General features: G+C 58.4%; 5 protein-coding genes across 5 annotated transcripts; 3 read left to right on the forward strand and 2 right to left on the reverse strand.

The window, feature by feature from the left end:
- Nucleotides 1-164: 164 nt before the first annotated feature.
- Nucleotides 165-1,382, reverse strand: PHYSODRAFT_245864 (hypothetical protein; the record flags this gene model as incomplete). Its single annotated transcript, XM_009524728.1, has 2 exons — nt 165-1,064; nt 1,086-1,382. The coding sequence occupies 2 exons, from the start codon at nt 1,380-1,382 to the stop codon at nt 165-167; spliced, it is 1,197 nt and encodes a 398-aa protein (XP_009523023.1).
- Nucleotides 1,383-3,125: 1,743 nt separating this feature from the next.
- On the forward strand, nt 3,126-3,889 carry PHYSODRAFT_328434 (hypothetical protein; the record flags this gene model as incomplete). Its single annotated transcript, XM_009524729.1, has 2 exons — nt 3,126-3,665; nt 3,737-3,889. 2 exons carry the CDS (start codon nt 3,126-3,128, stop codon nt 3,887-3,889), a joined length of 693 nt encoding a protein of 230 aa, XP_009523024.1.
- A 3,759-nt stretch (nt 3,890-7,648) lies between these two features.
- PHYSODRAFT_285400 (hypothetical protein) lies at nt 7,649-8,476 on the forward strand. Its single transcript, XM_009524730.1, has one exon. It carries the CDS (start codon nt 7,678-7,680, stop codon nt 8,311-8,313), a length of 636 nt encoding a protein of 211 aa, XP_009523025.1. The 5' UTR covers nt 7,649-7,677; the 3' UTR covers nt 8,314-8,476.
- A 522-nt stretch (nt 8,477-8,998) lies between these two features.
- PHYSODRAFT_245995 (hypothetical protein) lies at nt 8,999-10,272 on the reverse strand (the record flags this gene model as incomplete). Its single annotated transcript, XM_009524731.1, has 4 exons — nt 8,999-9,190; nt 9,259-9,316; nt 9,365-10,105; nt 10,202-10,272. The coding sequence occupies 4 exons, from the start codon at nt 10,270-10,272 to the stop codon at nt 8,999-9,001; spliced, it is 1,062 nt and encodes a 353-aa protein (XP_009523026.1).
- A 7,522-nt stretch (nt 10,273-17,794) lies between these two features.
- On the forward strand, nt 17,795-18,481 carry PHYSODRAFT_328438 (hypothetical protein; the record flags this gene model as incomplete). Its single annotated transcript, XM_009524732.1, has 1 exon — nt 17,795-18,481. One exon carries the CDS (start codon nt 17,795-17,797, stop codon nt 18,479-18,481), a length of 687 nt encoding a protein of 228 aa, XP_009523027.1.
- Nucleotides 18,482-19,306: the final 825 nt, after the last annotated feature.

Below are 19,306 nucleotides of genomic sequence, written 5' to 3' on the forward strand. Positions count from 1 at the left end.
AGGTGCATCCATCAACGATGTCAGCTCAAACCCGCCTTCGATCTACAAGTGAAATACAACGGCGTGTTTTATTAGGTTCGAGCCGTTGTCGGCACATGCACTCACTACACCTACCTGTGCTTGCTGCCTGTTGGTGAAAAATGGTTGCTATTCAGTCGGTATCTCTACGACTCAGCAGCAGCGGGGGCCGTGACGTCCGCCATGTTGTCGACCCAGCCCCAAGCGATGACCGAGATGCGGCCCTCGTCCCGCACTGGGACGTCCTGCAGAATGCCGTGGCGCCAAATCACGTTGGTGTCCTTGGCAAAGGCGTAAACGCATCCGTCCGGCTGCGGCACGCTCACCACCGTCTTGGTCTCCGCGTGCTCGAAGGCGGCGTCGCGCGTGGCGCCGAACGAGATGCCGACCGTGAAGTTCTGGATGGCCGCGATGTGGGGCTTGACAGCGGCGGCGTCGAAGTGGAACGGCTTCCACTGGGACGTGTCCTTGTACCAGTTGAAGCGCGTGGCCTTGATGTCGAGGCTGAAGAACTGCTTGAGTCGGTCCGTCATGAGGTCGAACGTGGGGCACTTGGCCTTCCAGCTCGAGTGGTCGTCCACGATGAGGTGCGTGCCGTCGATCTTGTTGTTGCCGTGCCACATCTTGAGCAGCTGCTCGCGCGGGATGCCGCAGTTGTCCAGCTCGTGCATGAGCTTGGCGTAGAGCTCGCCCTTCTTGAAGTCGCTGAAGAGGTTGGGCACGAGCACCACGTCGCGCGCCGTCAGCGGCGTCGAGAACTTGTCGTCCTTGGAGCCCAGATCGTACGTGATCCGCAGGTCCACGGGCTTGGTCATGGGCTCGAAGCTCTCCGTGTTCTTCTTGGTGGCCTGGCGCCGCTCGTTCTTCTTCTTGTTCTTCTTGCTCTTCTTGTCGGCGCCCTCCTGCTTCCCGGTCTCCTTTGGCTTGTCGCCCTTGTCCTCGGTCTTGTCACCCTTGGGCTTGTCCTCCTTGGGCTTGGCGTCCTTGTCCTTGGGCTTCTTGTCCTTGCCCTTCTTGGCCTGGGGCTTGTCCTTCTTCTCCTTCTTCTCCCCCTCGCCGCCGGACACAGCCACAGCGGTCTCCTCCTCCTCCTTCTTGGCGTTCGGGTCGGGCACCGTCACGAAGTGGTTTTTGCGGCACTCGGCGCCGAACTTGCAGTCGCCCGACTTCCAGAAGTACAGGCACAGCTGCTTGTCGTGCACGAACTTGCAGCCGGGGCGCGTGCACTTCTTGCTGCGCATGAACGAGCGGCACACGGTCTTGAAGAGACCCGCCTCGTCCTCGAAGTGCGGCGGGGCTCTGCTCTTCTTCTCCGCGGCCTCGCTGGGCGCCACCACCGGCACAGCTGCTGCCTCCTCCGCCATAGTCGTCACAGAAACGTCGATCTTTTTTCTGGGGCCTCGGATTCGAACTTTGCAGGAGGAGGCATCCCACTTAAGTCCGACGGAGTTCGTCTACACAACTTCAACTGAGCTGCTCGCATCGCCATCGCGGTGTTATTCGTAACGCTGCAGCATTGTTCAGGCCAACAGCTCACGGCACCACCAGAAAGAGGCTGCCCTTTTGACTTTCCTCACCAACCCATTGCTTGCTTCGTGCTGAGAGATGCGCACCGGGTAGTGCATGTTCTCCGAAAACCGCGAGGGTGCCTCGGGTCATCATCGATGCCCGTCACCCTCTCGAAAAGGTTGTGTATTTCGTACCGACGTCGTGGATTTGACTTCGACGCGAAACCACATGAGTGGCCGCGCCTTCTTCATTGTGAAATTCGCCGTCTGCCACACACTTCACCGTCGGCTCCACGGTCCTCGTCGCTCTTCGCCATGGACCAGATAGGAGAAGCCTATAAAGACATTTCGAGCAAGGCGAAGAAGAAGTGGGAAGGCACGAGAGACGGGATCGTCGCGTCGCCGCTCGTCCAGGGTGTTCGGGACTTCCGAGAGCGCTGCCAGTCGATCGAAGCAGCTGACCGCCATGTTGCGAACTTCCTCATGGATGAGTTTCACTTCCCTCTGGAGGCTCTCAACTTGAGAGTCAATGGGAGTCGCAGCGTCTTCGAGACATCCAACATCCGTCCGGGGCCCACCATACAGTTGGTGGAGCGCGTCGAGTCCTGGCAGACCATGAAGGAGGCCTTCAAGATCCCCGACACTATGGAGAACGGGGAGCCTTGGCAAGACGACGCTCGCGTGCTCGAAGTGGAGTTTGATCCTGCAGGTGGATCGACCTTTGCGGTTGAAAGTGACAAGCCTCTGCTGCGTGGAATCAACTCCTGGGAAGAGGACCCTGCACTTCACCATCTCGGGCTTCCCTACGGAAGTCATGATCGGCCCCATGAAGGCAGAGATTCGAGAGGCTCTGCGGAGCTTTTGCCAACTGAACGCTACAGTCGATGGCGTGGATCTCCCTAACGTCTTTTACTACGCTGGGAGTCTGGACCAGCAGGCGGAGTGCTTCATGGCGGTGTACTTGAAGCACAAGAAGGCGCAATGGGAGTACGCGTTCCAGCTTCGCAGCTCTCTACAAGCGCCACGCCCCACTGCTCCGTGTGGTCAAGCTACTGGAGTGTACCTGGGCCCACCAATGCCACCTTTACACCAGGGATTTCCGCCCATGAGCCAAGTTGCATGGCAAGTGTGTGCTGTCGTGCTCCTGCCTTCCAACGATGGTGGATGCCGCTCTCGATAAGCGGGTGGGGACAATCGAGGCGAGAGTGGAGGCGGCCGTGAAGAAGGCACTACGCGGAGTGAACGTGAGCAGCAGTCGCAAACGCAGTCGCCACCGCAGCAGCAGCAGTCCGTCCGAGTAAATGACTCGACGCGGTGGAATCGCTTGCACAGGATCGTGCCAGCTCCGGTTTCTTTTTTTCTTTGTGCATCGAGCTATCAGCTGAGCGATAAACTTTCCTCACGTTCTTCAATTTCATAATGCACGCCATCGACTGCGACAAATGTTGTTGGTTGGTAGTCTTCGACTCGACTGATAACACATGTGGTGTAAATGCTGGTGCTAATACTGAGGCGTCCAGGCGCGTCAGACGCTGCGCCGGTCATTTTCCATCGCAGCTCCCCGTCCCAGCCAGCAACAATCTATACGTCGACAGGGCCATGGCTGTGGCGCGCATCAACAGTGAATTCCGCCGAATCAACTTGGCCCTGGAGCGCGAGACTCGTAGGGCGACGAAGAACGAGTGGAGAGCGTACCTGGACAGCGAAAACCAAGCGCTGAAATCGAAGTGCTGTGAATGGATCGAAGGCACGATCTACATCGTGGAGCCGCTGACCCAAGAGCACGAGAGGTTCACTGAAGAAGTCAATCGCGCTTTGAGGGCCCAGCGAGGCTTTGACGCGTACATGGTGAGCTGGGGCTCAGCAGTCACCCCGGACATGCCCGACCTGCACGACTATGAACCGGACAAAGGCTATGGTCCAGCAAAGTTCTTGGGAGCTCCGTTTCCCCCTGGTGTTCAAGACTATCTGTCCTGGTACACGCTCATCGTCGAGGTTGGGAAATCGCGCGGCTGGGGAGACAACGCCGGAATGCTCGACTGGAAGGCTTCGGAGTGGTCTCAGTTTCCAGGAGTACGGTACATCCTGTGCGTGGCAGTCACAGACCGCTTGGCGACTGCCGAGTACAAACTCTACACGGTGGAGCGGAACAACATGGCGAAGCTCTGCCATTGCCCGTGCTCAATCCCGTGCCGGTGGTTGGACCTCAGACGTTGGTGACGTTCGACTCGCGCGAGCTGCTGGGCCTACCTCCGGGGGCAAACATTCGACGCAGCCCATATTTACGTGCTCGCTTCCTGGACCCAACCTTCACTTTGGACCTTTTCGAGGTTCTTGAAATGGCCCGAAGGCCGTGGGCATGAGCCCGGTGATGCTTCGCTCGATGCGGCGGCGTTCGTTTGCTCGCTCTTCATCTTCTTTTCATTGCCATGGTGTACACCCCAATCGAATGGATAGCCGAGGTACGCTAACTACAAAAAATGAAGTCTATCCGTCTCGTTGAACCGCTGTCAATCGGTCGTGTTGACCATGAGTTAGTTTGTTGAGGATGCAGGAACCCCTTTTGGTGTCATAGAAGAACTGCTGCTTGCAATGAAGAAAACATCAAACCTTGTAAACTTCACGGTTCCAACGATCGGATCGCCAGCAGCACGGACGCTTAGCCACGAGTGCACGTTCTCCGAAATCGCCACTGACGCAACTTCGAGGAAGCCCTCGGATCTTCAATGCCCGCCACCCTTGCGGAAGGCTGTTGTGGTATCGACGCCAAATCACACCGATACACTTAACGCGTAGGCCTGAGCGGCAGCTCTGCGAACACTGCCTCAGTGTGGCTTTCTCCTCCGGTCTCACAATTCACCGCCAATCCGCTCGCTTGCCCTCCACCTGCTGTTTGCATCACGCTTCGGCTAGCGTTGTGGTACAACATCTCGGATAAGGCGGATGAGAACTGGGAAGGAATTAGATACGGGATCACAGAGTCCGCGCTCGTTCAGGGTGTTGGTGGCCTTCCAACTCGCTGGCAGTTGGTCGCTGCGGCCGACCGCCATGTTGAAGGATTCCGGATCGACGAGTTTCACCATGCACTGTGGAGTTCGCCGACATCCCGCCCGGACCCGTGATACAGTTGCAGGAGTACGACGAGCGGTTGCATGTTCTGAAGGAGACACTCAAGATCCCAGACACCATGGAGAACGGGGAGCCTTGGTATCACGACACCCGGGGTTCTCGAACTGGTGGTTGCTGCTGCGTTTGAGACGACTTGTAGAGAGGAGATCGTACCCCGGCCAATGATCACGCACTTTACGATCTCGGGCTACCAACGATGCAATGGTGAATGTCTCCGTCGACAAGCTGATGGAGATGATTGACGCGAGAGTGGAGGCAGCTGTGAGGAAGGCGCTAGCACGAGAGGCCGCAGGAAGCAAGCGAAGTCGTGGCCAAAATCGCAAACGCAGTCGCAGCAGTAGCAGAAGCAGTTCTTCCGAGTGGATTTCTAGGCATGGCGTTGTTGCCGGCAACGAATCGTGCCAGCTCCAAGCCTATCTTCGTGCCATGAACAGTTAACCTTTTACTTCGAAGAATGCACTCGGTTGCTCGCGTCGAATTGCAGTTCGCGTCTTCGTTCTCTTGTAGGCTACATACATATGTACTAACAACGCACGGGTAGTCACGCTCGTACCATCTCGACTCACAGTGGTGCAGGCAACCCAAGGCGCGTCGATTGTTGCAAGGTGAGCAATAGAACTCCATGCTGACGTCACAAGTACACATCAATCTTTCCCGCCAACCCAACAGCGCCATTAATTAAGCGCCACATACAGACGTCGCGTTTCCTCACTCGCCGCCCAGCGTTATTGTTGTCGCCTTCTGCGCCACAGCTGGCACAAAAGGCAACTTTTAGCCGGGGGAGTTGAGCGGCGTCTACTTTCGTGAATAGTTCATGATATTTACAGAGCTATCAAAATCAGGTAAATATTTTGGCATAGCCCCAACAGTTGGCCAATCACGCGCTACTGCGCAGACGTTCGGCGTTTCTTTCCTCTTACTTTTTTAGCCACGCAGCCGCTCTGGGCGGCGAGCGCTGGGACGAAATCTGGACCAATCGGCGTGCTCCGCGCCTCGATTCCGCCAATGGTCGGGCGGGAATCCTCGCTCGCCCTACCCGCGCCTGGCCCCAACACGCTCTATCGCCAGGTTCAAGCCCCTACGCATCCCACCGGCGCCTGTTACAGCCTGTTCCTGAGCGACAGGGCGCGCGCCCCACAGTGAGGCCGTTTTGACTCGGGATCCGCCTCTGTTGAGGCTTTCCTGATACAAATCCTATACAAAAAGCTGCACCGCCCGAAAATCAAAAAGCTCGCGAATGGCGCTGACGACGGCCCGAGCGGCCAGCGGAGCCAATGCGCCGATGAACGGGCAATGCATCGAGCGCTGGCGCACGCAGCCTAGGCCGTCGTGCACCGGTACCAGATGCTTAGTTACGCATAGCAGCAATACAGCGGCGTCGAACCATGTCATCCACCGAGCTGTAACAATACTAATAGTTGCAGTGACCTGGGATCGCCTCGATGCCACGCGAGGGACCATGGCACTGCCCGTCGCTGCTACATGTACACTTGTAGTGTCGGCCTCGTTGCCACCTCAGTGGCGATCACTTGATTGAGATCGAGTCGTTAAGATGCCACCATCGAAAGCGTATCCGCGGCGTTGCCGCGGATACGCTTTCGGAGGCATGGTAATGATAGTACTGTAGACGTGTTCGCGACGCGCCCGGCGTTGGGTAGTGCCGCTCGAATGCAACGATAATTGTCAAGAGCACACCGCGGAGGTACCATCAAACCATGTATCGCGGAATCTGATTCGTGATCATCAGATATCGTTAGCGCTGTCTGTAGTTGGCACCGATGTCAATGAATGGCCTAGCTTACACGAGTAGCCTACCTGCTGGTTAGAAGCTAAATAAGTGAAGAGCTTTAATTGCGATGACATGGGTCCTGTGCAGTAGAGCTCCAATTCCTTAGACGTTGTTGCTCTATTTAGAAGCTAGTAGTCCGGAACCGCTGTGCATTCATCGTTTAAGCAAATTGAAAGCCCCCGCAGGTCCAAACCGGTCAAGTGTCTTGAGCTCGTGTCCTTGATTTAATTGTATCGATACGGAGAACGGGAGACCTCAATGTTAACCCTCTCTAGGACAACCCGAACGGTAAGAGATAAGGCCACCAGCACCCAAGCACTCACATTCCCGGAATACGAGTGCCTGGATGTAGTGGTATACTTACGACAGCGGTTCCAGCGAATTTGGAATGGCACCATCGAATGCTGCGGATCGTATAATAGTCACGAGCAGGCACCGCTATAGGCGTTCAAGGATGTATCCGATCTTACGAGGGTATCGACAATTTGATGGTCTCCATTCCATTGTCTTAATTAGCGCTCCCTTCTGGGTAGCTGCCGGTGTCAGGGCGCAGCCAAGCATTAGGCCCTGCATTGCATTTTACAGATATCGAGAAGCACGAAATACTTGCTTCACTGCCGGGCGCTACGCTACCAAAGCGCAAGAAAGACGCAAGCTAGGACCGCATTCTGCCCTTTGCCTCGAGCTATTGCTTTGTATGCATTGCGCGCTCTGCATTCATACCTCGGCGGCGAGCACAGCAACGGCCAGTGTCACATAATTTCGGTGCATCCGAAAGTCTGAGGATTTTTTTGTGATAGGAAATGTTGGGGCGATCCCCACTTCAACCCTCAAAGAACGTATTTGTCTTTTCTCACACCGCGAATGACTCGATTTGGTCCATCGAACTGCCAAGCGCGACTCGCTGCTTTCTGCGTCATCTCCGGTCAAAAATATCCCCAGCTCGGCCTCCTACACGCATCAGGCCTCGAGTGATCTCCCTGGGCAGCTCGATCGGCCTCCCATGCCTGCCGTTGGCTTATCGAGCCATATAAATAGGGGGCTTTGCCTCCCAGTGTAATTATCCATACCGCGTGGGCCATAGTAAAGATTCAGTCCGCATCGTGAGGTTTTTCCCTCACGGCTCCCCCAGGCTGACGCCAGATAGTGAACGGGGTTTTTCCTGGCGCTCGGGACTGCTGCCCCCAGTTCACAACAGCAAGCGTCCCCGCCAAGTCAAGCAAGAACTCCACCATGGCTCGCGGCCCCAAGAGAGCGGATGGCGACCACACGCGCAAGCCCCGCAAGAAAAAAGACAAGAACGCCCCCAAGCGCGCGCTGTCGGCCTTCATGTTCTTCAGCAACGACATCCGCGAGACGGTGAAGAAGGAGATGCCCGAGCTGGCCTTCCTGCAGATCTCGAGCGAGATCGGCCGCCGCTGGAAGAAGATCTCGGACGAGGAGCGTCGCCCCTACGACGAGCTGGCCGCCGCCGACAAGCGGAGATACCAGGAGGAGAAGGAGGACTACGTGCCGGACCCGTCCTTCGAGACCACCAAGGGCTCGCGCAAGAAGAAGGACCCGAACGCACCCAAGCGCGCGCTGTCCGCCTACTTCTTCTTCTGCAACGACATCCGCCAGGAGGTGCGCGACGAGAACCCCAACAAGAAGATCACGGAGATCGCCACGCTGCTGGCCGAAAGGTGGCGCGCGCTGCCCGACAAGAAGCGCGCCAAGTACCAGAAGATGCACGAGGAGGCCAAGGTCAAGTACCAGCAGCAGATGGACGCCTACAACGCCCAGGGCAGCGCCGCTGTCGAGGAGGACGAGGAGGAGCACGACGAGGAAGACGACCACGAGGACGACGACGACGACGAAGACGACGAATAAGTTGCGTCGTTGCACTCTTTGCTAGTGCGCGCGGGACTGCCGCCGGCGGTAAGCGTCACGTGCCGGCTGCCGCGCGGCAAGCCCGCCGCGTTTTCTTTTAGCTCGTAGTACGTAGGACACGCTCGGTATCCTCATTTATTCTTTCAAAGCTTTTGGTAACGTTCGTGCGTTTTCCCTTTCAAAGTCAAAGTCTACGCACGTGGCGCCCTCTCGGTAGTCGCGGCCTGACTTGAGCGCGGAGGGAACTTCCCACTCAAAGTGTAGCCTCCGATTCCCACGCAAGACCGCCGAAAATCGTTTAACCAGCGGATCCACCGAGATTGTCTTGCATGCCGAAGGCATGCAAGGAAACCCACGCTCAGCTTGCCAAGCTACAGTGATGCATGTAATACTAGAACTCAGTACATGTAGATCACCTCTTTGAAGCGGTATCCCAGCTGCTTCAAGTTCAAGTCCAAACAGAACGGAACAGCACGACTGCCAGCGCGTTACGAACAACTCAGGCCCCGAGTCAGGGGGCCAATGCACTGTACTGGCAGCAGCACCACCGGCAGTGTACGACGGTGTCGTCGAGGTTGGCGGGCCTCCCAGATCGATAAGCTGCACAGTGACAAAGTTTTGCGTTCATCTTCTTCTATTGATGGTATATGCAGCTACGTATCACACGGTGGTCTACTATCTGAGCCTAACGCAGCAGCGCGTCGAAGTCCGGGGTCACGACGAGGTGGCGCTCCACGTTGCCCAGGATGCTCAGGTGCTTCTCGGTCGTGTTCACCACGTAGACCTCTTCGCAGAACGACGGCGTCTGAGCCGTCGCGATCTCGAACTGCTTGTCTCCGAGCATCAGCACCATTTTGCCAGACTTGTGAACGCAGATCTGTACAGAAGAGGACGCAGGGTTAGATCTCGGTACAACCATCGAAGTCGAAGCAACTCGTGTCTTACCTTGCCGATGAAGCCGCCCGGCGCCGTCTCGATAGAGTGGTCAAACACACCGTCGTCCCTGTCATTGCAGAGCAGCACAACAGTTAGATCCACACGTACAACACACTCAGCTATCTCCGCTGCGGACACGTATACAGACTCGTCCGCCTTCTTGCTCTCCTTCGCCTGGTCCTTCGACGCCTCGGCGTCCTCCATGGGTTCGTCCTCGTCCGTACTGGCCGCCTTGGCGGTGGCTTTCGCCAAAGGAAGCGTCGTCGGCATCTGGATGAAGAACAGCGAGTCGTCGGGCGCCACCAGGTCGCCGCTGGCGTCGCAGAACACGGCGCCGGCGCTCTCGGGCTCGGGCGGCCGCACAATCGGCAGGCTCATGGGCTCCATGACCGACTTGACCACGGGCGGCCACACCTCCTCCACCTCCATCTCCGGCATCTTGCTGCCGGGCATCTCTTCGTCGTCCAGCACACTGATACCAGTGCCGCCAGCCGCCGAGTAGTCCGTGGACGGCGCGGTGCGTGGCGCAGGCGTGCTGCTGCCTCCGCTGTACGACGAGCCGCCCGACAGCGTGCCGACGAAGGCCACCTTGCCGCTGGGCATCATGCCGCGCCCGCGTCCACGCCCACGGCCGCCACCTCGGCCTCCTCTGCCCCCGCGGCTGCCGCGTCCTCTGTTGTCATGCTTGAGCGCTCCGGCGCCCGTCGAGTGCGGCTTGGCATCACGTGTGCTCTGTGCTGCAGTGGCGGCACCATCTCCGCGTCCCTCGGAGGCCGGACGGCGCTTGGCGGCCTTGGGCACGAACTTGGGTCGCCGCGCTGGAGCACTCGACGCATCGCTCGATGTGCGCAGAGACCTGAAGAGAGACAGAGGACGTTAGAGGACGAGCTAGAGCTGCGCGTGAACACGCGGTTAGAGGCGCAGAGGAGGCGCTTCATGCGCTCGAACTTACGTCAGGCGCGCGCTGGACGCGTCGACGCGCGGACGCACGGCGCCGTCGCCGCTGCTCTGCTTTCCAGCCATTGTTGCAGTGTAGGAGGCAATGGCCGTGTATCTGTTGGTGGCTGGAATGGTACAGGGTACCACTTCAATTTAGAGTGATTCCCGCAGGTTGAAGCGAAGTGACTTGTCCAGATCGGACAACTCGATACCCGCACACCTTTACTTTTTAGCACGATGTCCGAGAACCCGAGGGAGCCCAAGCGGCAGAAGCCTGGCGCAGCAGAAGCGGACGTTGTTAATGTCAATGTGAGGAGAAATACAGCCAGGCCTACCAAAGCGTGGGTGGAGACCACGACGAGGGAGTTTCCGAGGAGCTACCCACGGAATTTAACTACAAGCTGCCAAGATACTACGTGCGCGAGTGCTACCCACGCAACTACCTGCTGGTCAATCGCCTGCTGGGTAGGGATGAAGTGGAAACGGTGACGATCTCCGGTGCACCAGGTAGGCTGGAGGTGGCGTACGGGCTTGAAAATGAGTGGGCTATGGGACTGACACGTGTGTGTATCGGGCACAGGGATCGGCAAGTCTGTCTTTTATGCGTACTTCTTGCAGCGCTACAGCTTCGAGAACAACGAGACCACGATCATCACGGTCTCGTTCCAGAGGTATGGAGAGGAATCGATCATGAAGAGTGTGACAGGCCACTGTCACACAGGCGCCACCGTGTGTGCGCGGTGGCCAATCAGAGCCCACCATAGGTTTAATGGCTGGGACGGTCTCGAGTACCGAGACTGTCTCGGCACTTAATACCAGAGTTCAATTTGCCTACTACTTCCTCTGCTTGTGTAACCACGTAACGGGCTGCAGTTAGCCCGTTACACCTGGTAGCACTTCGCTAATCCGTTCAACGAAGATCGTGACGAACATGAACGACACGTCGATGCCTGACGCGTCCCGGACGACTGCCACTTCACTGGAGCACGCCAGCTTTCCTCACCTGTCGGCGATCGAGTGGGAGGTGCTACATCGTCTCGCAGCGGTGTCTGGTGACGCTGTGATCAAGGCACTACTGACGGCGGGAACCGAGGAACAACAACGCCTGGCCGCCCAGGAGTTCATGGCGCGTGAACTCGCTGACGGAGGTCAGCGAGTGTCGACTCCCACGCAGACCAAGAACAAGTCCGACATCGTGAAGCTCGATGTCTCCACGTACAGTGGTGAAGGCGAGGGCCGTTTTCACCTGAACCGTTGGTTCTGCGAGGTGGACATCGCGATCGAAGCTCGGCAGCTGTCTACCGAGCTCGCGCGCACGCGCTTTCTCCTGTCCAAGCTGGCGGGGAAGGCGAAGGAGTGGGCGCTCGGCAAGCTCGTGGCCGACGCTTCCTGCTTCCCGACCATGGCATCGGTGAAGGCAGACTTGCGGCTCGCGTTCGAGCCGCCCCAAGATGAAAGCGTTCAGCGCTCCGCCTTCCTGGCGTTGAAGCAAGGGCGCATGTCCATGCTCGAGTACATCCAGCGCGCACGACACCTAGTGTCGTGCATCACGACGCATCCCGTAGACATGGCGACCCAAGTCCACGTCTTCATCTCCGGCATGAGCGCTGGCTACCAGCGCTTCTACCTGAACCGGAAGACCCCACCGACACTCGAAGATGCCTTCGCTGTTGCGCTCCGTGAAGACTACAGTGTGACGGCGTCGCAGGCTTTCGATGTCTCTCGGGCTCCGGTGCCCGAGCCGGAGCCGATGGAGGTGGATGCGATTCAACAGTTCGGTGGACGCCGACGTCATCAGCAAGGCCGCCAACGGCCTCGTCAACGCGCAGTCCCCGCCCGATGCGCTGCTACCGCTGTGGGAAACCTGGACATCGCGCGGCTATTTGCCGCGCTCCGGTGGCGATGCAGGCGAACGTCACGGTCGCGAACGACGTCGCCGCTCAAAAAAACGGCGACAACCAGTAGGTGCGGGGCGCCCTACTGGTCGTGGAAGGAGCGATGGTTCTCTGGTGGCAGAACCTCCTCCTAGCCCTCCCGTGCTTCATGCACAACTCTTTGCCACCACCTCCGGCAGTGACACGAGGCTGATTGTGCTTAGCCTCCACGTTGACGGCGCGACGCGCCCTCTTCGCGCGCTGCTGGACTCGGGCGCAACGAACAACTTCGTTCGCGCCGATAGCTTGTCGGTGTTACCGGTGGACTTGAACATTCGCGACGGGCCTGGCGACATGATCGTGAAGTACGCTGATGGGAAGCCGCGGCGGACGCCGCGGCGCTCGGCGACCTTCGCGTACGAGTTCGACGGGTTCCACAGTTCCGAGGAGTTCTTGGTGATCGAGCTGAGCGGCTCGTTCAACTGTGTCTTCGGCATCCCGTGGCTCGCTCGCCACCAGCCTGAGATCAACTGGCTGACTGGCACAGTCCGTCCCCGGGACATTGATGTGAATGCAGTATTGGCGTTCCTGTGCGGAACGCCTAACCAGTGGCCGCATGTTGCCGTCTTGGACCCCGACTCCATGACCCATGCTGCGCACGAAGCGAGCGATGGCCCTTCGTGTGCGGTGTGCGAACTCGCAACCTGCGCCGGTCCTGAGCAGGAGCCTCAGGACGTGTCTGACGTGGTCGAGCATGGGTTCCCACGTCCCGACGAGCAGCGGTTCTCGGAAGCAGACAATGACGTGGTCGAGCCACTCCAGGACGAGCAGCGGCTCTCCAACGTTGAAGAGCGAGAAGATGTGGTTGAGCGTGGCCTCCCACACGCGGTCGAGCATGGGTTCCCGCGAGTGGTCGAGCGGGAGCTCCCTGAAGAAGAAGATGTGGTTGAGCGTGGTCTCCCACGCGCGGTCGAGCATGGGTTCCCGCGTGTGGTCGAGCGGGAGCTCCCTGATGAAGTCGACGCGGTCGTGTCCAATGACCCGCGTCCAGGCGCCGACGTTGTGTCCCGGCGCCCCAGTTCAGCGGCCGTGATCGAGCATGGGCTCTCATCGGCAGCTTCGGACAACACTCCACGTCCGGTTCGACGTCGCGGACGTCGCAACCCGCGCCGTCCTCGTACGCCTTCGGCGGACTCTGTTGAGGCTGAGGCTGAAGTGATCTCAGTCCTGGTGGGGGACGACGCGGAGGCGCCTCCGCGTGTACGCAACGTCGAAGTCGCACGTCCGCCGTGCGACGCCGCCGAGATCACTCGGCTGCCTGGGCTCCCGTCGAAACACTTCCTCCGTGACCTGAAGAAGGGCGAGATCGAGCAGGTGTGCATGATCGTCGCCGAAGACGCCGAGTCAATTGCGGCCGTCGCAACCAGTGCGTCGGACCCAGCTTCCGACGCCAGAACGCGCCCAAAAGGAGCCGAGCCGAAGAACGCCCGTCAAGCCCGCTATACAGCTCAGTCGTTGCCGGCGCTCGAAGCGGCCGGCAGCCCAGTCGCTCCGCTCGTGCGCGAGTTCATGGAGACTTTCCCGGACAAGGTTCCAGCCGTTCTTCCACCCGACCGCGGTGTTCGACACGAGATTGACCTCGTGCCCGGTGCGAAGTACTGCGTGACGCGGCAGTGGCCACTTCCTCGCGACCAAGTCGAAGCCATTGACGCCTTCTTCGAGAGTCGCCGGCAAGCCGGCCACGTTCGCGAGAGTCTCTCGCCGCACTCCAGTCCGACGTTCTGCGTGAAGAAAGCAACCGGCGGCTGGAGAATCGTCCTCGCCTTCAACAAGCTCAACGAGGCCACCATACCTGCGCAAACGCCGATCCCGAGGAAGGACATGGTGCTGGACACCATGTCCGGCAGCATGCCATTGATCTGATGGATGGCTTCTATCAGATCTTGATGCGCGAAGACGATGTGCCGCTGACAGCGGTCAGCACGCCCAGCGGGATGTTGTGGGAATGGCTCGTGATGCCGCAGGGGCTCAAGAACGCCCCCGCCACCTTCAACCGGATGGTGTCCAACTTGCTTCGGCCGTACCGAGACTTCGCGCCCAGCTACTTCGACGACATCTTCATTCACAGTCATGCCGAGGACGGCATGACGGACGTTGAGGTCCACCTACAACACCTGCGCAAGGTGTTCGAGGTGATGAAGGAGAACAAGCTGTACGCCAACTCGAAGAAGTGCATCTTCTGCGCTCCCGAGATCCCTGTGCTCGGGAGCTACGTCAGCAAGGACGGTGTCCGCGCCGACCCCGAGAAGATCGAGGCAATCTGCGCGTGGCCGACGCCGCAGGACCAGAAGCAGCTCCAGCAGTGGCTGGGGCTCGCCACGTATCTTACCATTACTCGAAGAACTTCCCTTCGACGATCCGCCCGCTATCTCAACTCCTCAAGGCAGACGCCACGTGGTCGTGGCGTCCCGAGCACCAAGCTGCCTTCGACGCGGTGAAGTTGAGCTTGTCCACCGCGCCTGTGCTCATGCTTCCAGACCACTCGAAGCCCTTCCATGTCGTGTGCGACGCGAACGACTTCGCGATCGGATGCGTCTTGATGCAGTTCGATGACGAAGGACGCGAGCGGGTCATCAGCTACCAGTCGCGTCAGCTGAAGCCGGAGGAACGGAATTATCCGGTCCATGATAAGGAGCTGCTGGCCATGCGTTACGCCCTCATCAAGTTCCGCGTGTATCTCCTCGGCGAACAGACCTTCGCGATCTACACCGATCACGCGTCGTTGAGGACAGCGACGAAGAGCCCCCACTTGTCCCAGCGCATGGCGCGCTGGTTGTCCCTGTTCTCCGAGTACAACTTCGTCGTGCACTTCAAGCCGGGCAAGACCAACATCCTTGCCGACGCGTTATATACGTCGGCCTGACTACGTGCAGTCAGGTCGCCACGCAGTTGGCGACAAGGACGACGACGAATGCGCTGTATGCACTGCCGAAGACGTCGCTGCTGTTGAGGTTGCAGCGACCAGTCCGCTCGGTGACTTGATCGTGGACGCATACAAGGAGGACGCGTCCTGCTTGGAGCTGATCCAGTTCCTGCGAGACCCTGGCGCCGTGGCGAAGCGCGAGCTGTCTCAACGCAGCCGCTCCCGCGTCGACCGCTACTCGCTGGACGGCGAGTTGCTCACGTACCGCGTCGACCGTGAAGATCCCCCGCGCATCGTCGTTCCTCTGGACGACGATCTCCGAGCTCGGCTGATCCACGCGTTCCATGACACGCCGAGCGGCGGCCACCTCGGACGCGAGAAGACGTTCGTGTCGCTGTCCAGAGACTTCTACTGGCCGCATATGTACAAGTGGGTCCGGAAATGGGTACGCTCCTGCGAAGCGTGCCAACGCGTGAAGCCGAATCCGTCCAAGCAGGCTCCGCTTCGATCTCTCCCAGTCGCCACAGACGCATGGGCGTCTGTCAGCATGGACTTCGTCTTCGGGCTGCCCCGAGACACTCAAGGGCGCACTGGCATGCTTGTCTTCGTTGATCATTTCAGCAAGATGCTCCATCTTGCTCCTGTTGCTGCCAGCATCACGGCGAAGCAAACCGCCGCGATCTTCGTGGACGTGGTGTACCGCCACCACGGGCTTCCGTCCTCCATCGTATTGGATCGCGACCCTCGCTTTACGTCTGCTTTCTGGCGAGAGCTTTTTCAGTTGCTGGGGACGCGGTTGTGCATGTCCACCGCGTCGCATCCGGAGACAGACGGCCAAACTGAGCGTGCCAACCGTGTTGTTGAAGACATACTACGCAGCTTCGCTACGTCGTTCAAGTCGTGGAGCACCTTCCTGCCCCTGGTCGAATTCGCCCTCAACAACGCTGTCCACGCATCGACCGGGCTGTCCCCGTTCTTCGTCAACTTCGGTCGCCATCCTCGCGTTCCAGCGCTCCTTGGTGTGGAGCGCTCTGAGACTCCGGCTGGTCGCGCTGCTGAAGACGCGGGCGATCTCGCGTCACTCGTTCCGGATGAAGACATTGCTGTAGACCCCGACCCAGGCCAAGCTGAGCGTCGTGGCCCCGTACCCGACGCTGTCTCCGCGTTGTTACATGGCGTCACCACTCGTCGAGGCTCTAACGCTCCAGCAGTCGGAGTGCGCACACGTGCCGCCACGCGGGCGGCACACGAGAGACCACGCGCCGACCCCGAACGAGCTTCGCGCACACGTACCGCTAGGAGGGTGGCTCCTTCGGACATCGCAGCTTGGACTTCGCGCACGCTGATTGGCCCGATACCACGTCGGGCCGTCGAATATCAAGACGCGCAAGAGGCGGCGACACCTGCCGCGCCGGTTCCTGCCAACCTCGATCCGCTCCCAGCGACGCAGCCCCAAGACACTGCGGCTGTCCGCGACTTCCTGCAGAAACGTGAGTCGGTTGTGCGTTATGTACGCGACACCATCGCGGCGGCGGTGGACCGGCAAAAGGAATATGCCGATCAACGAGGGCGACGACATCTGGAGACGTTCGCCGTGGGCGATCGGGTACTGCTCTCTACGACGGGCATGTCGCCAAGTTTGGTGACGAACTTGGGCGCGAACAAGCTCGCGCCCCGATTTATTGGACCTTTTAAAGTGACGAAGGTACTCGGCGACGCCTACACGCTGCAGCTCCCTACGGCACTCCGGCTGCACCCTACGTTCTACGTTGGCCGACTGCGACGATACCATCCCGCCGCTATTCCCGGTGGCGCCGATGACCATGCCCAAGTCGATCAAGACGCTGCGCCATCGCAGCGTCAGCCCGAAATTCGCGCATCTGCATTCCAGCGCGACGGTCCTGCTCCCCTAGTGGACGCTGCTGGGAACCAGCATCACATTGTCGAAGCCATTCTCAACCACGACGACCACCGAGATGCACCGCAGCGCGCACGCATGGATCGCGGCACTCATCACCGCGATGGAGAGATACCTTCGCACCGCCGGTATCTGGTTCGATGGCTTGGCCCGATGGACGACAGCTGGGAGCCACGCGAGGTCCTACTCGCAGATGTCCCCGACTGCGTGGCGGCGTACGAGACGTCGCTTGCAGAGGGCGCGGCGGCGAGCCGTGCCTAACTCAACGAGAGCCTCGCAAGAACGGACAGCCCAGCGATGATGCTCGACTTCAGACGACGGACGACCTTCGGTGTTCCAGGATTCGCGGCGACCTGACCCACGGTGGAGTCACGGTGCGTACCACCGCGACGGACTCGCTTCATGCCACGCCAGCGCCAGACTAGCTGCACCAAGATCGCTCCGTTGAAGCCCACACTGCTGCTGCGGTCGCGCTGCAGCCGGCCCTTGATGACGTCCGAGACACTGCTGCGCTGCTTCACTCACTTCGCGCGCGCTGTCGGCCCGCGCTTGCCAAGTAGCATCACGTCCGCCTCGTGAAGCTCTGCAGTTCCTTTCTAGAGTTTAGATATGTGTGTGTTCCAATCTTGAGTAGGGGGTGGTGTGACAGGCCACTGTCACACAGGCGCCACCGTGTGTGCGCGGTGGCCAATCAGAGCCCACCATAGGTTTAATGGCTGGGACGGTCTCGAGTGCCGAGACCGTCTCGGCACTTAATACCAGAGTTCAATTTGCCTACTACTTCCTCTGCTTGTGTACCACGTAACGGGCCGCAGTTAGCCCGTTACAAAGAGAGTGACTGTGTGGAGAAACGGCAAGGATATTGCCAGCGCTGCACGTCTCGCTTCGAAAATGGATGCTCTGATTGAGAAGGCAGAGAAGGACTCGGCCGAAGACCTGCTTTACCTGTACGATGGCCCGCCCATTTCGATTCCATACGGCGTGAAAATGGTCTGCTTCACGAGCCTAAACGAGAGGTGGTTTGATACGATCGAAAAGAGCGACGATTGTCCGCTGCTGATCATGCCCCCATGGGACCTGGAAGAGCTGGTTATCGCTTGCGGAGCCCTCAACCTCACTACGTTTGTAGCAGTTCCAGACGAAGGGGAGGAGGACGTGGCCTTTGCTGACAACACAGGAAATGCCGATATGGTAGTGGATCATGTTGAAGAGCGATTCAAAATATTTGGCGGTGCTGCTCGTGAATGCCTGTCAATCGATCCAACCTTTATCGAGAAACGGCAGGAACATATCAAGAAGACGATCATGGGTCTTGAGGACATCGACTTCATGAAGAGGGTCCTCAATCAATCCAACTCGATGCTCCACTGCATCTGCCACTTCGTGCCGAATCCAGCGAACCCATTGCTCGAGTACTCTGTCGCGGAGCCGACTACATTCGAGAAGCGGTTGCTGGCAGAATGCCTGAACAAGCTCAACACTGCAAAGAGAAACGAGATTTTGGACTGCTTGCGGCACAATATTTCTGCTGCGCCGTTCCGCGGCGCGTTGTTTGGGCAAGGCTCGGAAATAAAGTAAATTTGTACGGAAAATCTACAATTAATACGTTCGTTTGTTGGTGTTCCCGCAAAAAAGTTTGAATTATGAAGGTATGATCTGTAGGACTACAGACAACGACTTACAAAGCCGGCATGCTTAATGCCATCCTCCTATATAAAAACAACGATAAATTCCCTCCCGTCAAATCTGTAAAACTGTCATAAAACACACGATGTGTTGCATAAAGTACACAAGAAAGCATATAAAGTACACAAAACCAGATGGTATACAAAGATGAAGTCATTTGATTGAATCTGATTGGCTGGTTTGCTCATGTTAAGCTTTGCTTGACTTCGTCTGCCGGCTTTTTGTGTCTGCCGGCTTTGTAAGTCGTTGTCTGTACCGGATATGCCACCGGAAATCGTCCGTTGATAGCCGTTCCAGACTTCTTTTCGAGTTCAAAATTTCACTTTTTGCGACCTGAATGCTGACGTGAGCTCCCAATGTTGGATGCTCTAGGCTGCATCGCAGGAGTGAAGTAACTGGTGGAGTTGATAGATCGCGCAGGTTTTCCTTGTTGGAGACTATAGCGAGCGGAGCCACCCAGCCCACACGCAGCAATCTCGAAGTCGGACAGCCTGCGTCAACATCTTCTGCCAGCTCCAGCAGCTTTTACTTAAGCACGATGTCCACGCGCCGCCGATCTTCTCGAACAATTGATGGGGGGAGCTCATAGAGCCGCAATCACTATTTCGCGTTCATTTGTAGTCCTTCGGCGTCATCCGACTAAGGCCTGGGACCCGGCACCCTAATAAGGAGCGACTCCCGTTCAACTGAGGCACAAGCCATGCGGAACTCGAGTGT

The sequence above is a fragment of the Phytophthora sojae genome (genome assembly GCF_000149755.1).
Source record: "Phytophthora sojae unplaced genomic scaffold PHYSOscaffold_3, whole genome shotgun sequence".
Classification (NCBI taxonomy): Eukaryota; Oomycota; class Peronosporomycetes; order Peronosporales; family Peronosporaceae; genus Phytophthora; species Phytophthora sojae.

What these genes read in the sequence shown, in the direction of transcription:
- PHYSODRAFT_285400 (XM_009524730.1), top strand. Translation starts at nt 7,678, where the DNA reads ATGGCTCGCGGCCCCAAGAGAGCGGATGGCGACCACACGCGCAAGCCC.